We start from the raw sequence: 17,682 nt of genomic DNA, 5'->3' as shown, positions 1-17,682 counted from the left end.
TTCCGCGTGTTCACGGAATTTCTGTGTGTTCGTGGAGATTTTTAACCATTTCGCGCAAATTTGCGTAACGCGACTACGCAAATTCCGCCCACCCCTAGAATTGCCCTCAGTGTGGCGGAATCTGTTCATTCCCAGATTCAGGTTTAGGAGTGGGTTTTTGTGTAAGCTGTATCGTATGTCTCATCAAGAATGCTATTATGAACTGACACTGTACTGAAGCTTGTATATATGTTCATTAAAAATAAAGGTGTTTAAAAAAAAAAAAGTGTTTTTTTGGGATACAGATATACACCTGCCACGTGCAGAAGTAAGTTTGTTTCCATGGTAACCACATCTTATCTTCATTATGTGTATTTGCCCACATCTCTGGGATACCTTGTTTTTCAATATGAGATTAAAATTGAAAAGTAGTAATCATCACAGCACCTACCATACACCCCAATGCTTCTGGCATAAGTTGTTTAGAAGGTGTTCGAGTGAGCAAGACACTTCAGTTTCTTTCCAATAGAAGTGTAGAAAGGGGCACCACATATTTTTCGAAAACAACAATTAGTACATTGAAAAAGCTCACAATTGCTCAATAACCCTAATACCAGGTTTGCATAATCGATGCATTGCATATATCATAAAAACATAGGGTTAAGGAATTTAACATATGTCAACATTGTCCAAGACTGGCATAAATATAGGTGTGTGTTATGCCTAAATTATGGTTCAATGCACACGCATAGGGAAAACGTAAGTTATGCCTATGTGGAAGTCTAAGTTATACAAGGCCGGAGTGTGTTAAAATGAACAGTTACTACATTATTTGTTAAGCACCTTATCCCGGTGGCTATGTTTAGACATGGATACCACTGACAAAGTGTGAGCTTAAAAGGTTAGGGTGAGATTGTCTTTCAACTGGCTTAAGTTACCGGATATTCAGGCCATTTATCTACATGAATTGAGCTGCTCTAGTGTACTTGTTGCTTTTTACACTTGCTCACTCCCTTGGAAAATGGAGGGATTTGTTGTAAAACAAGTTCCTACAATAGCTACAGTAAATTCAGCCAAAGTAGAAATACTCTGTGAGATGCCTTAAGAGAGGATTCAGTCTTCCATACACTTTTGCTTGTTTTAGGGAAAAGTTGTTGACTCATGGTTGAATGACTGACTGCGCTAAACTGAGCCATTCACTCAAGGAATTTGAGGCCAGATATACCTGGAGCAGCATTACTTAGTGCCCCACCCCTTTATATGAAACATATTTACTCAACGTGTGTTTGACTGTATTAATTTGTGCACATTCTAATAATAAATTGTAGTGAGTGACTATTTATTCACTTAGATGAGAGTTACCCATATATTTAGCAGAATTTTGATAAATGTATGTGCTACACCTTTCCTAAATATAGTTTACATATTCACTAATGTTAACGGTATTAATTTTCAATCTATTCTGAATTTAATGTTGGCCTAACTTGTAACCAGGCCCAAGTTGCACACTTTGCATTTTCTTAAATGTCTTGCCAGTGCCTTGTTTTTCTCTCCTCTGAAGGTGTCTTATCATGTACATTGTTAAGTTAGAATATATTTATTGTTTATTGAATGAGACTAGTAGACTTTTGATCTTTAAATTAGAAGTTGGCCTAGAATATGGAGACTAAGACTGTGAGAGAGACCCTCCTGTACCAGGCAGACCAGACTGATGTTACATCCCAGGTCATCCAATTTGATTGTTCCTTTGTTGAAAGTTGAGAAACTATGGGAGTCTACCTGCTCCCAGAGGATATTGTCTTCGGATTGGTTCATTTGGTGGAAACTGATATATAGAACCCTTCTAGACTTTTTTTTGATGCTTTGATGGTTTAATCTTTAGAACAGTTGAGCATACCCTGTCCTGACTTCATTGAGAGAAGATTTCTTCTAGAGTCCGTTGATTTCCCCTTCCCAGAGGGTTGAGCTTCATGCTTGAGCACTTTTATTCTCTCCTCTTAAACCTTAAACTTGGTTCATCTGATGCTGACGAATTCTTCATAGAATTTTCCCATGACACTTTCAATACTTTATTTAGAATAGAGAATTTCCTTTATGGAACCTGCTTGGTTGATGTTAAAACCTGACAGCCGTAGGGCGGTCTTCCTCCAAACGTTTTTCCTGTTTGTCTCCAATTTTGCTGTATTCCTTTTGTTGGCCTTAAGACTCTGAGCACTTTACATCAGCCAACCAGAGATAAAGTGTGTTTGCCTCTCTCCTAAAACATAAACATGGTTTGATTGACTAATCCAAATCGGCATATTTATTTTATCTATAAGTCCCTAGTAGAGTGCACTACCTGTGCCCAGGACCTGTAAGCTAATTGCTGCAAGTGGGCTTGCAGCACTGTATGCACCACTGACACATGTAGCACTTTAAACATGTCTCAGACCAGCCACTTCATGGCCTGTGTGAGCAGTTTACACTGCCATGACGACTTGGCATTTAAAACCCCTTGTCAAGCCTTAAACTCCCCTTTTTTACATATAGGTCAACCCCAAGGAAGGCCCTAAGTAACCTATAGGGCAGGGTGCTGTGTAATCAAAAGTTATGACATGTATTTGTAAGTTTTTAATGTCCTGGTAGTGAAAAGCACCCAAATCTGTTTTTCACTACTGTGAGGCCTACTCCTCTCATAGTTTAACATTGGAATTCCTTATTACACTTATAAGCTGTAATTCCTGATTAAGAAGGAATAGCTCTGTCATGGTTGATATCATTGAAATGGTTATGATAAATCCTTTTATTGTTAAAGAGGAATTTATCACTACTGTTTTAAAAATGCCACATTTTATTTAAATACGTCATTTTTCTCTTAGCCCCTTGTGCTTGCAGCCTGTTTTCAAAACATGTCTGGGATGGATGACACCCAGACTTCGTGCATTCCCTCTAAACATCCACACACAAATGGAGCGTATGTGTGACTGAGTGGCGATTTACATCCTGGTGGGGCATCCTGGCCAGGATGGGAGGGAGGATCTGACACACCCGAATAGGCTGTGTCCTGACCCCACACAAAGGGCTGCATCCCTACTGTAGTGAGTCTGGAACCGGAGCTGCACTTCAAAGCCCCTCTTTAAAGTCACCTCCACTTCAAAAGCATAACTGGGTATAAGAACTGGGTCTATGACCCCACTAAGCCAGACACTGCTGAACCTGTGACGAAACTCTGTCAGGGGGAAGGACTGCTGTGCTGCTACAAGGACTGCCACTCTGCTGGACTGCTGTTCTGTGAGAACTGCTTTCCTGCTGTGCTGCCCTGCTGTCTGTTACCCTCTGCCCTGCTGAGGAAGAACTGGACTATTTGACTTGAACCCAGAGTGATTTCTAAGGGCATGCTGGCTTGCCTCCTGTTTTAGGACTTAGGGATATCAAAGTCTTACCCCCTGCTCCTGGTCTATTGGATTTGGATCAAGGTGCTTGCTGCAGTAGAATTGATGCATCCCATGTTGCATGAGCAAAATCGCTGCATCTCGTCTGTTGCTGGAAAAGAACCTGTGCATCATACTTGGAACCCTCACATCACCTTCAGAACCACCGCATCGCCACAGCTGCAGGACAGACAATCAAAGCATCCACTCGACTGCATGGAGAAAACCTGACGCATCGGCTACAGAACCAATGTATCTCAAACCTGCGCTTCCCCTTCGGCACCGGTGCATCACTATTGTTGCGTGGAGAAAATCGATGTATCACCTCGACTGCGGGATCGAAACTGATGCATCGCTCAGCTGCACCCAGTATCTCACTGTTGTGACCAGAATCAAGGTGCTTTTTTTCAGCCAGCCTTGCGTGGCTCCGATATTGGACATGTGCTCCATTGCGGTCAGCCTGAACTCTTGACTTTGACCTGGTCCAGCGCTACCAGATAACCCTGCAGGCACTTATTGCTTCTAAATGCATTTTTTCACTTTTAATTTTTTTAAATTCATATCTCGTCTTCTACTCATTGAATTTGTTTTCATTTTGATCTTGTTTGTTTATAAAATTAAAATCTATTTTTCTAAACTGGCGTGAAGTTTTTTTGTGGTGTTTTCACTGTGTTACTGTTTGAAGTGTTGTACAAATACCTTACACATTGCCTCTTAAGTTAAGCCTGTCTGCTCTGTGGCAAGCTTCCTGAGGGTGAGAACAGGTTAACTTATGGTATGTATCTGACTTACCCCGACTAGGATTGTGGTTCCTGCTTTGACAGGGTGCATACCTCTGCCAACCAGAAATTCAATGTCTAACATTTGATATTTTGTTTGCTGTATATAATTCTATTTTATATCTTTTTCCTGATCATATACAAATTCAGACTGCAGGATCATTTTAAATATGCATGCTCTTACCATATATTTACTTCAATGTTGCTGATTGATTTGACTTGTAACTTGATTTAAATTATTAAGAAAATACTTAGGGTTTGGACACCATCCTCTCTGTTGTTCTTGTAGAGCCATTTTATTTTCGCGCTATTTGAAATGTATTGCCAATGTTAGCTACTTTCTCACACTTCAAATCGACAATTAAAATTCTATACGACCAATGGGGTATTCTTTTTGATGACCTTACCAAGAGATTGAAATTCAAGAATCCCCTATAATACCTAAAAGATGTTCTCTCCCGCAAAGTTGTGATTTCCTATATATCCCATGGAAAAGTGAAGCACTGGAAAGATCAGAGTAGTTTTTGACTAATGCAGCAATTTCAAAGCACAGAAAGATCACCCTTTCTCAATGTCAGTCGTTACCATCAGGCCCCTCCGGTGAACAGAACTCTTCCAAAATCAAATATCTCTGGACCTGTTCCTTGAGTGAACTCTTTCCAAGATAGATAACACGAGCCGCCTCTTTGGAGTAGCTACAACGCACACAATCTAGCATTGTACAAAAACCCTTACTAACTAAATAAATGGTTTATTTAATACAAAAGTGAATGATTTGGGTGACCTGAGAGCCCTGGCCAGGAACAAATCCTGACAAAATCCTAAAAGTTATTCTCCTTTTTAAAGTTATTAATATTTGCTTATTAACTTAACTCGTTTTATGTATTTAATATTAATTTCTAGATGAGCAACAGCAAAACTCTGACATTCAGTAGCATGGAATTTTGGTTTGGGCACAATGCACTTTCACTATGAACCCTGCTTGATTTTAAATAAACCATTTTAATAATAGAAAACAATCTTGAAGTATTAACACCATCTAGGATTCAAGCACCTCTATGTGAACTCGCATTTGAAAATGAAAAGAATAACGGGGAAAAAATGTTATCATTTACTATGTATGTTGTGTGCTTTTAGGTGGAAAATCTACAAGTTGGGAAGGAGGTATTCGTGTTGCCGGGCTTGTGCGTTGGCCAGGGAGGCTACAGGCTGGCTCTTCTATCAATGAACTGACTAGCAACATGGACATTTTCCCCACCATTGCCAATCTGGCTGGAGGCTCCTTGCCCAATGACAGGTACCAAAATGTGCATTCATATCTACTCATGCCCGTTTTTTATCAGAGGATGCCATTTACATAGACCATGGTGTGTGCAGAATGTTTGGTTGTAATAGAATGTGAAACCCTTGAAGATTGGTCACAGATATGGAATAATACTTTTAGGTCTGGTGAACTCTTCCACTTTGGATTTATTTTACGTGAAACATAAAAACAAATAGGGCCTTACAAATCTATTAGGGGTAGCACCCATACCCAAAGACAGAGAATCCTCTGTCCTAATGTGTTTACAATTAGCTGTAATGGCATCTGTGCGAATCTATAATGCATTTGTGAAGGGCTCTTGATTTTTATTTCATTTTTGTATGTATTTTTATGAATGTCATTCCAACTATTTTTGATAACGTTGATGATGTATTCTAAACGGTTGTAGTAAGTACCTACTGTTATTTGCCTGGATTTCAGATAGATAGATATCTTTATTGTTTGATTAATTAAAATCTTACAATAAAACAAATTCATACAATAATCCATTATATACACTTTGAATAGTAACAAATCCTTAAAATTCTATACATATTTTAGTATTTACGATAAAATTCATACATTAAGACTTTAAAAACAAAATATAATCGTTATTAGTGTCCTGTTTCTTGCTCTTCAAGTTTTTTCCATACTTTTATTAACAATTTTACCAAAGTTGCCTGCATTTCAGCCTTCCATGACTTTTTTGTAATGTTTATGTAGTTTTATGGATGGTATGCTAAACCTTGATGGTGCTGTTGATGTTAATAAATTCGCAGCTGTACTACATAGCTGTTCTTCGTGCATTCATTTCAGTTTTCCCAATCTTTTGTGTTTTTTAAGCTTTTTATGTATTTTATGATGGGTGTGCTAAACATTTTTGATGCTGTTTATGTGATTGAATTCCAGTATTCTTAGTACATACCTGCTCTTCTTGCCTGCATTTACGTCTTCCCTGACTTTATTTTTTTTTATAGATATTATGTTTTTATGACGCGTATGCTACACATATTTTTATAATGTTGATGTTCATTAATTCCCACAAGTTCAGAACATGTCTGATTTCGTGGCTGCATTCCAGTTTCCCCTAAGTTTCTTAGAAATATGTTTTTTACTGTCTTAAAAACAAAGTACAGTAGGCACATGGATTTAAAATAAAATAAAGCTAAAATAAATTGTCTGCTGAATCCTTCCTGCCACGTGAGAACGTGCCTCCAAATGATTATTCTAGAAACATTGGTCTGCTTTTCTCAGGACAATGTTACCCTGGCATTTGAACACGTAAATAGATGCGAGGATGACACGCCTAACTTAACAAACTACTATTCATTTTGCATTGTTTCCTATCTCGAAGGTGGTGTAACAAATGGTAACTAGACAATTGCAAATGGTCCCCATTTGCAAGCAACTGACTATTCACACGGAAACTAGTCTTCCTCCCCAAATGCACAAAGATGTCAATTCACGACAGGTGTGCACTCCCAAACAAGTGCCCCTTTTTTCAACTGGAAGCCATGCAAACTGCTGCGTAATTCATTGCGCCAGATCATTATAAAAAGATAAATAAGGTTGATTCGCAATTTGCCTGTGAATCTTTCTTCGTGGATCAAGTTAAAAAAATGAAGATATGTTTTTTGGAAACTTTTGTCTTCTTCGAGATCACGGTGGAAGGCTTTGGGTATTTTGTGCGCGCGCGTGTGAGTTAAGTGTGGAAGATGCCCAAAATAAACACACGCTAAATAAAACAATATTCCCAATGTGGAGGATTTTTCACCGTAAAATATTTAATTAAACGTAATAATATTTTTTGTTACTGTACAAGAAAAAAACATTACAAAAGAATACTGTTACAATGAAGCAATTTTTAATTATTTTAATTATTTTACTTCTTCGTGGTCTTTTGTCCACAAAATTGGCTGGTGGGTTTTTCAATAATTAAAACAATATGCATAGAGCACTAACATGCACACATTACTAAATGGTTTACTCCCATGTGCCGTGTTTGAAATACATCTATTTGCCCGACAACAATATTGTGAATAAAAATAAATAAATTGCAGAGTGAAATTTGAAAATAAAAGCATGTCAAGAATAGTGGCCTTTGGATACAAAAATGGTTATTTAGAAACATTTTTTAGTCTTTACTACAAAATAAATCTACAGCGGGGTTTCATTGCACACAAATTCATTTTAAAGGGAAGAACTGTGCTTCACATATGTCAATATTTTAGTTACTGGGAATGCCACACATGTTTTTGTTTCAAGTGGTTATTTGATGGGGGTTATCTCTTTCTGGATTTCTATTATAAGACATTAGTATGAGCTTAGATATTAAGTGCCTTTTTGAACTACAGTAAGTGGAGCTAAGCATGTGTTTAATGGATGTCTACTGCAAGGTGACATTCTATGGGCGCCCATTATAGAGAGAAAAACGTACTCAGGGAGAATAGGCAGGTGTTGCAGTGAGGCATCAGTTCTTGTGCAAGGACTCCATTTATGACCACAATTGAAGAGTTAATTTGCATAAGAGATGGCTATTGTTCTGAACTTTATTTGTGTGTACAATAAACCTATGTTTTTTATATTTCAGTATGCAGTTAGTGTTGTCTCAAAAGCATAGCGCTGCCGCTGGAGCCTAACTGATATAAGTGAAGAGTTGCACCTGAACTGTGGTTAGAATCCTAGCAAGGGAGGATGCCTTTGCAGTTTGGAGTCCACATACAGGTGCTGTAGGTCACTGTGGCACTTATGTTCTCAGCCGTGCAGTCATCATAAAAATAACTCACAGTCTGGCATCCACATTTGGACAGTTGAAATGAAATTTTAAAAAAGTGATGATTTAATAACGTTAGACCACACCGCGCGTATTTGTGGGAACCTAGACATTGTCAGATGTTATGTAGGTGGTGCTCCTGGTTTGTGTTGTGAGTCAGGGGAAGACGAGATTTCCCTAAGTGTCATTGTCAGTATTTAATATGAGCCGGTGGTTGCCGGAGGGGGCTACCTGCTTCATTTTAGGGGACCGGCATTCATTTTTCTGCATTAGACGTTTATTGAGAGCAAAAGAGGGGAAAACACATAAAACGGAAAGGAAAGACGGAACACCCGTCTCAAAGAGAGAAAGCAGGAATTTTCAAGAGGGAGCTAAATGGGCAGGGAGTGTCTGGTAGTGGATGAAAGAAACATGAGGTGTATGTTGGACTACGCAGCCTTAGTATTCAGTCTACTAAGATTTGTTAGTCAGTCAAAAGGTCTTTATTTCCATTTACATCATAAAAGACATGCTATACATATAAAACACAATCCATAATAAATTGTCCTAGTAAAGTCCATAAAATCCATAAATAAATACATACTAAAAACAAAATAAAAAGTTATTAAATACAATATAAAGACTCACGACTGATGCAATCAATAGCCGCTAAAAAAAAAAAAAAATAAGAACAAATTTCATAATATAATGAACAATAATAATGAACAATATGCTAAACCACCTGCAACATTATGTGTACTACTGAATTATAGACTCAAATTCCGGGTCCGAATTGACCAAGCCCAACTAACAAATTTAGATACCCCTATGACAATATACTTAGTGGTGTCAGATTTTAGGATTCGACTGGCAACCTGTGCTGATCTTGTTCCGAGTGAACGGCATACAGGCTTTAGCCATACACATCTAGGTTGAGTGTACATTGGACAACAAAAAAGGAAGTGATCAGACAAAAAAGGAAGTGATCAGACAAAAAAGGAAGTGATCAGAACAAAAAAGGAAGTGATCAGACAAAAAAGGAAGTGATCAGTACTAAGATTTAATTGCACTTGTCCCAGGCTTTGAGCAGAGCTTTGGGCACTGGCACTCATTCTTTTACAAATTAAACACTTGTCCTTTGTTCACCTTGACCTGCAACCTACATCTCACACAGTTTCTTTGTCCCCTCCTTTCCCCCGCCCTTCTTTGGCTAGATAATTACTCTTTCGTCCAACATAGACAAAGGGTAAACACCTGTACTAGATAATTACTGGCAGCCTGCTCAGCCATACATCTGGTGGCGTAAGGGATGCCATGCAATGAGCAACATTTTGTGGAGGAGGCATGAGAGAGGTTCTAGAGCAGGGAGAGTGCAAGGGCACATTATGTGGTTATATAGAGTGCAAGGGCACACTATGCAGTTATCAGAGATGACACTGGTATGCACTGCTGTCCACATCCAGGGCCATATAGCAGGGAAGGCACCAGCTGATGACAGTAAACCTCCTGATCAGGCAGCCACGAGTTACTCAATTGGTGAGTCGTTTGAAGCCCAATGCATCTACTTGTAAATGTTGAACTTTTGGGCATATGACAAGATCACTGCCTTTGCCATTCAGCCAACATATCCCTTCCACGCTCCTTAACATTTCACACCAACGGAAAATCACTGCGTCCCTCTGATGACAGGCCAGGCAGTTAACTCAGTTTACTGTTCTGAGGCTCTTCAAAGAAAAAAAGAGTGGATGTACATTTGGGTGTGTTTGGGTTAAAGAAATTAATGTTTCTTAATCCTTTGGCTTTGATTTTGGGGGGTAGAATCTAAATGAGGTGCATTAGGCTTAATGACGGCAGCTAAGGATTGTTTAGCATCTTCTTAAGCTGTGTTCTACTAGGCATAGAGTAGGGTCTTGATAGTGTTTCTTGAAGTTATGATGTTGTTGGACAGTATCTGCGCTGTGGGTGTGTTGGGGTTACAGGGAGCGTAGGATCCTAATTAGTTATTTTCATTTTGTGGGTATGGGGAAGCCCCAGTCATTTGCCAGCCTTAAAATATGTTATTCAACAAGCCAATCACATTTTCTTTGCATTTTGTGTACTCATGTTTTCCAGTTTGTACTATTTGGTATTTGCAGGTTGGGGAAGGCGGTCATCATCCACTGCAGCAGTTGATTTCTAGAGCCTCCTCACAGAACAAAAGAATGGGCAAGCTGAGACCATTTTCTTGGGCTACTCCCTCATTTGAGATGTCATGTACTGCTGGGTCACACTGCATAGAGCCACATGGGGCCTACTGTAAACACATTCAGGCTACTCATATTTACTATGACATGTGCAATGAAATAGCCCTTTGTAGAGAATGCCTTGGCACTGTGCTCTGTGAAAGTCATTTGTGATCTGATTCACTGGCATTCACAAATAGATTTGAGGTACTATTGGGGAAAAAAGTCCCCTGCATTGTGACAGGCCCTGCCCTGAGTGCCCCAGCTGCATGGATAGCTACATCCCTTTTACTGGTTTTTGGCCATTCTCGAACACAAACCATATGTGTGCTCCATGACTTTGGCCTGTCTTATCGTAATGTGGTCTTGTTAGACTGGAATGGGTGCACCAAGCGCTAACTTTTTAATGGTAGAGGGCTACTGCCCCTTTCCAGGAGTTAAGTGATACAAGAGTGGTGGTGCCAGCATATCTGGTTTGTGTTTACTAGTGATCAGTAGTGTGATTAGGTATTTTTACCTGTTTCACTGGAGTGATGCCTAAGGGCCCACTCATGTAAAGTTTCGCTGGTGAGTACTTAACTCACCCTTGGCCTCTATGGCGATTGTGTGTAGCTCCGGACAGCATTAGATACTTGTGTGTCCATGCTGAGATGTATGTGTGCCTGTGTATGGTACATAACATGAAGGCCTGTTGATTCCATTTTGGAAGTCCAGGGCCTGGAAAGGCTGGGAGTGGTGAGAATTGCAACCAGTAGATAGCAGATGTGGATTGCTGACATTCCTGGGGGCTGAGAAAACACACACTGGAGGAGGGGGGACAGAGCATCATGTGTGCACATCAAAGATCTCTTTGATTTCAGGAAGAGTTACTGGTCAATGGGGCCTGGGCTCATTGTCAACAAGATGGTGGGTGCAATACGTTTGTCACTGTAGGATCCTCGAATCATGGAATGTGGGATAGCTTAGGCCTTTGAAACTGTATAAGGCATATTTCAGTGGAGATTGACAGCCAGGGGTGATACCCGGTTACTCCATTGGCCTGGGTTGTGGGTCAGTCAAAACTGGAGCCACTCCTGCTGTGACATACTGCCTCTTTGACAAAGGACAGAGCTGAGGAGAGGGCACTTCAAAGAAGAGGACACCTACAACAGGAATATCAAAGAACCAGACACTGTAACACATCCGTGTCTGAATTTGGACTATAAAGGTGGATGCATGGATCCCATAAGTTGTTCAACGGCACTGTTCTGCAGTCAATTTCAAATGGAGAGAAAATCACCAAGACTTATAGTTGCTGGAACCAGTACTAGGGAGCAAGGTTTGCTAGTCTCCCTGTTGGGTAAAGGTCCATCACCCAGCAAACCAAGACCACATGCTCTGTGCCTGGAGTACAACCTTCGGCCTGCTTGCCTTCCAAGCCCAGCGTATCCTGTCAGGAGAAGGACAGCACTTGTAGGGAGCAAGGCTCAGTGTTGATCCTGTTGAGTGCATCTCAGTGATTGAAATGTGAGACACTTGGTCTGGTTGGGACCATTGCTAGAGTGCGTGCCATCATCCCCCTCTTGCAGAAGCTAGGGCAGTTGCTTGTGTGTGCACCGAAATCGGGTCCCTGGGTGGTGGGGAAGGGGGCCATTGTGAAGCTAGGATCATGCACTGAGTGCTCACTAAACTCAGCGACCTCCTGTGTGCAGTAGGGGGCCACAATTATGATACTGCCATCACCCTTGTGCCAGCCGAAGTCAGTGACCACAGTGCCACAAGGAAGGATTCCACTGTGAACATAAGGCAGTCGCCTTGTGTGAGCCAAAGTTGGCAAGTGCTTTGAAGAACACTTACCGATTCCTGCAGGAGCCGAAAGAGGGTCTGGCTGCCTGATGACTGAAGAGACACGGGCTGCCTGATGACTGAAGAGACATGACACTTCAAAGTGCAAGGACTGAGATGTCGCTTTTCCACGGCATTAGTAGGTCATGGGTGCATACAAATTAGTGAACACGGGCTCACAATTCAAGATGCGCACAACAGCAGCAGTAGTAAATCTCTGTCCAGCCAAATATTCACTTTTATGAAAAAGAGAAATATTTTATTCCTACCACAAACACACAAAGGAAAAATACAACATTAACAAACAATTACACAGCCCTCTCATAAGGTAGGGCTCTAGTGTTTCCTTGGCCATTCCCTGTCCCACTCCACCACGCATTAGTGATCGTGGTTTTTCCTCATTCACTATTGGTAACATTCAGGATATGCCCCACTAGCAGTTCGAGTGTCAAGAGTGAACTGCGACTCTGATTTAAAGTCTTACCCGCATCGGCAGGTGTGGAGTGTCCTGAGTTCTGGGGTTTACTCCGTCCATGGGCACTTACAGCAACCACAGCCAAGTTCAGGATAAGTCAGCCGCCGGCAGGCCAGGCGTCTGCATATTCTCTCACTTGCGGTCTCACTCCTGAAGAAACCAGAGGTGTTCTGCAGCTCCTCTTGCAGGGTAGGTGTTCATTCAGCTCCTGAAATGAGGATGGCTGTGACGGTCCTATCTTGGGTGCCTTGCCTAGGTGAAGATGCACAGGTGATCCCATGGCATCCTCACTTCTCCAGCAGGAGGAAAAAACAAATTTCAGTCCTTGGTGCTCCCGGTGACCCCCTTCGACATACAGGGTCACCACAACTCACCGTTCATGGGCTCCAGGCCGGTCACTACGGTAAAATTCTGCACGGTGACCCCTCCTGGAGTCTGGGGTTGCAGCACTGCTACCGCAGAGGATTTGTCCATTAGCGCACAGCAGTCTTTTCCATGGTGGCCCCTCCTGGTGTATGGGATTGCTGCACTACATGCATGGCTGTCTTTCCCACGTCAGCCCCTCCTGGCATACAACGTTGCCATGCTGCTACTGCACAAGGCTTTGACCCTTACCACATAGCAGTCTTTACCACGGCAGCCCCTCCTGACATACAGGGTCACCGCACTCTTACCGCACAAGCCTTCGGCCCTTACTGCATGACAGTCTTTGACATGGCTATCTTCACGATGGCCCTCCCCTGGCAAACAGGGGTCACTGACAATCCTGCACATGGGCAATGACCCAATTGGTGCAGCAGCCATTTCCTCATACCTGGCACAGGGACTCTACTCGACAGGGCTCCCCACTGGACCTTGCTCCCTCCAATGCTCTCCTCGTCCTCATAGGGCACATTTGTCTTGGCAAGCATGCAGGCACTTGTGCTGCAGGCTGCTGGGAAGGTGGTCTTCGATTCCCTGGGTGATGTCCCTTCACCCAGCAGAGAGCCTAGCAGGTTTTGGCATCCAGTCCTAGTCACAGGCAGAAGTCTTGCAGAGCTTCCCCTCCTCATGCAGCCCATCTGACTGCTTGACATCTGAAAATTTATGGGTCACAACCTCTCCTTCTTATAGTCCATTTCCATGCACAATTTTATGTTGGGGTTCTGCTTCTTGCAAAGTACATACTCATCTGCTCCCTCTTCCTGTTGAAAAGCAGTCTGTCACAGCAGGAATTTCTCCAAAGCTGATAGTCCCACAACACAGGCCATGGGAGTGACTTGAGTTCACACCTGGATGTCAGCCACAATGATATTTGCATCAAAAGGTTGGCCCAGGGCTCCCAGCCCTACTCCTTATGATTTTATCAGCCCCGTTACCTTCCTGAGATATGCCAAAGCTCCTTCCTTGTGACCTCTCACTGAATTAAAGTTCACAGGGAAGGCCTGGTCCTTCACTCACCAGTGTGTCTCATCCAGCTTACTGCAGCAATCCACAAATCCCCACCATGTATTGTACCATCCACAAGCACACATACACCGAATGCACAGTACTGTATCCTCCATGTACTGTACCATTCGTTGGCACACATACATCCAGCATCTGCATTTAACATGCATGCACTGCCCAGCACTGCATCCTTTATGCATTGTACCACTCAGAGGCACACATACATCCAGCATATGCATGGAACATGCACGCTCTGTATCCTTCATGTGTTGTACCACTCACAGATACACATACATCCAACACATGCATTTATTCTGCAAACACTGCACAGCACTACATCTTTCAGGTACTGTGCCACTCATTGGCACATTCATCTCCAGCACATGCATACACTAATAACTTACTTCTCAGTACTGCACTATCCCTGTATTTCACCCTTACTAGGCACACATACACCCAGCGCTCTTATGCACTGCACAGCACTTCACACCAATCTGATGTAGGCCAAGGGTGAGTTAAGCACACAGCTCTGGAACTTTAAAAAGTGAATGGGCTTGAAGGCCTCACTCCAGTGACACAGGTTAAAAAGAACTTGTTTACACCTCTTGATTACTACACATTATGATGCCACCAAGCACTCAAGCTGCTTAACTTCTGGTGATGGCAGTAACCTTCCACCACTATGAGGATAGTGCTTTGGGCGCCCCTCCGGTCCAACAAGACCACAATCATTGAGACAGGCCTATGTCATGGTGCACACAAGTGATCCGTGTTTCCCTATGACCACACAAATCAGCATTAAGGATCCAGACATCAGTACAGTTTGGCACTTGTGGCAGGGGTGCACATCTATTACCATGCAAGGACTTTTTCATCCCACAATATAAAAATACTCCTTTTTTCCTAAATGCTTATTGCTGTTTACTGTTAGTACTTTGAGTCTTGCACAAGTGTATGCCTTACACCTATCTTCCCCTCTAAGAACTTTGGACTGCTCAACTTGCTCTACCATTGACAGTCAAGTGCTGAAAGGGTTAGTGCACACCCTAGTTACTCAGGACCCATAGTAGGGTGGGCCCTGGGACAGCAGGAGTAAAAGGCCACAACACTCACACTTAGGCCCTGTAACCCCTACTTGCTCCGAGACCCTCTGAAAGTGATTCTGACAGGTACTGCGGCACAAGCTCAGTTTCACTGTGAATAGATGAGTTTCGGTAGATGTGAAAGTGAACTAATAAGAATGTCACTTGTTGATGGTGTGAGGTACATGACAGTTAAATATTATTATGGTATTATGTCTAGATCCAAGAAATCAAGCACAGCAAAGAGTGGTAAATAAATAGGCATGGTATGTTATTTGCTCTCCAGCATCAGGGCAGGTAAATGGGCTGTTTATTAAGTCATATGCACCATAGAGATTTGGAAACCCTGCAATGGCTTGATATATCTCATTCACGTTAGTGACTGCTCTGTTCACTGGAAAAAATATTCTGCAGCTTGTCTTAAAAGTCAATGTATTACCTGTGTGGGTGTGGTGACGGTTTTCCTAGGGCAAGAGGACAGTCAGAGGATACTGGATTCCAAAGACATCAATTGGAGTCATTCACCACTGGCATTCAGGGGCCACAGCTCTTATTGACACCCCAAAGTGGACCAAGTTCTCCTCTCCAGCACTTGGCTCTCTCAGTGTAGTGAGTGAGAGCAATTCAAAGCTTACTCAAGGAGGTGAGGTGGGTTAGATATTCAGAATACAGTTTACAGTGTAGTACCAGCTAATAAAGATCAATGATAATTCAGTAGTTTCCTTGATGAATGAAAAGTACTTTAATGCACACACAAGATAAAAATACTACACATACAGCTAAGACACACTTAAAATTGGAAGTATTTGTAACCCTCTGGGCTAGAGATCTGACCCCAAACAGTATTGTAATGTCCAAACAGTTAACATTGCAATATACAGACATATTTCACAGGGTTACTCTTCAGAGCGAGCGCGACGGTACCAGTACTTGTATTGCACTCATTTGGCTTCAGCAGTTGATTGCAGCAGTTAATATCCGTGGTCTGCCCACTGTTCTCCCCTCTCTTTAACACCTCTATTGAAATTCACGTTTTTGGCTTTTTGACGTTTTGACACACGCATTGTTGTTTCCCTATGCACTTTTCTTAAATTACAAAACATAACCCAATAAATTATATTGAAATCTGCTAACTGCTTTTTTTTTTTTTTTAAATTTGTCAACTAAAAATTAATTGGTTTTTTTGCGAATCACTTTATTTCCTGTTATATTTAATCCCATCACAACTAGCACAATTATTTTTGTAACGTGTCAGTTAGGTACATTTATCATTGTGATATAAAGGTATACTTGATGTAGTGATATATTGAATCCAAATGTACGTACCTGTGATGTAATGACCAACCATCACAAAAAATGATATACCATAATGACATAAAGTGGAAGAATTCCATAAGCACATGACACCAATATTAGTATTTATACTGCTTTGCATCCACTGTTCATGTTATTGAACACCCAAATTAACAGAAATTCCCACCCTTTCTTGGGAAGACACAGCTCTGGGGGTGTCAGGAGTCTGGTTAGGGGTGCCTGGTGTCTTAGCACATTTACGGGAATCCCAGTAGTCCAGTACACACTGGACGTGCTGTAGAAGGGTAGTGGCTGGTCAGGGTGTCAGTACACCCTGAGACCCTCAGATGACACAAACAGGAGTGGTGGCCTGTACTACAGATCCCACTTGTTGTAGTCTATAGTTTCCATGCCAAACGAACAGCCCAGTGTAGTGTTGCAATAACCCATAGGATACCCCAATCAACATTATCCTCAATATCCACTGTTGGGACTTGAAGTCTTCTTCATGGCTCCGGAGAGAGTGGTTCCCCGCCCTATTTTGATCTTCTGGAAAGTCACTGGAAAGATGCTGTAGTTTCTTTTTAGAAAAGGCATTCAATACACCCAGTTTTAAAAAGCAGTCAATTTTTATTGTTGATTTACATGATTTGTGCTGACAAAGTCTAGAGCTCACACCTTCTTAGCTTCCACTTTATTAGTTGCCTAGCTAAATTTTGTAAACTGCAAAAACCTCGTAGTTTTTCTTCTTACCTAGGTTCCTGTAGTGACTAATCTCTTCCACTAGTGCCAGAACGCCTTATTTCCGGATATTTGCACGGTTTAGAAATACCTGATCTAAACAAATAAAAGTAAGCTTTGGATACAGCAAGACCTTATGTCAATGAAAAAACTGTTACTAAAAATTTAGAAATCTGCTTTTTGCCTGCCAATCAATTATTAGATTACTGAAATGTTAAATATATAAACATTAGAGGAATTTAGTTTCAAATTAAAAGAGAAGGTGAACTTTCAGTATAAATAGGAGTGTTATTTTGCAATTGAATGGTTGTGCTGAAAACTATTACCCACTCTCCTGTTGATGATAATTTGTGTTACTGATTGTTAATGTCTTGCTCATTCATACAGAAAGAAA

General features: G+C 41.5%; 1 protein-coding gene across 1 annotated transcript in view; it reads left to right on the top strand.

Moving 5' to 3' along the window:
- Positions 1-17,682, top strand: part of STS (steroid sulfatase) — a 2,058,867-nt gene that overhangs the window by 1,438,892 nt on the left and 602,293 nt on the right. The window contains exon 8 of the mRNA XM_085622589.1: positions 5,306-5,465. Coding sequence (XP_085478715.1) covers positions 5,306-5,465 — 160 coding nt within the window. The remainder of the gene's footprint in view (positions 1-5,305; positions 5,466-17,682) is intronic.

The sequence above is a fragment of the Triturus cristatus genome, chromosome 8 (assembly GCF_964204655.1).
Source record: "Triturus cristatus chromosome 8, aTriCri1.1, whole genome shotgun sequence".
NCBI classification, from domain to species: Eukaryota; Metazoa; Chordata; class Amphibia; order Caudata; family Salamandridae; genus Triturus; species Triturus cristatus.
Note: the sequence above shows the minus strand (reverse complement) of the source record. Positions and strands in the feature narration are given on the sequence as shown.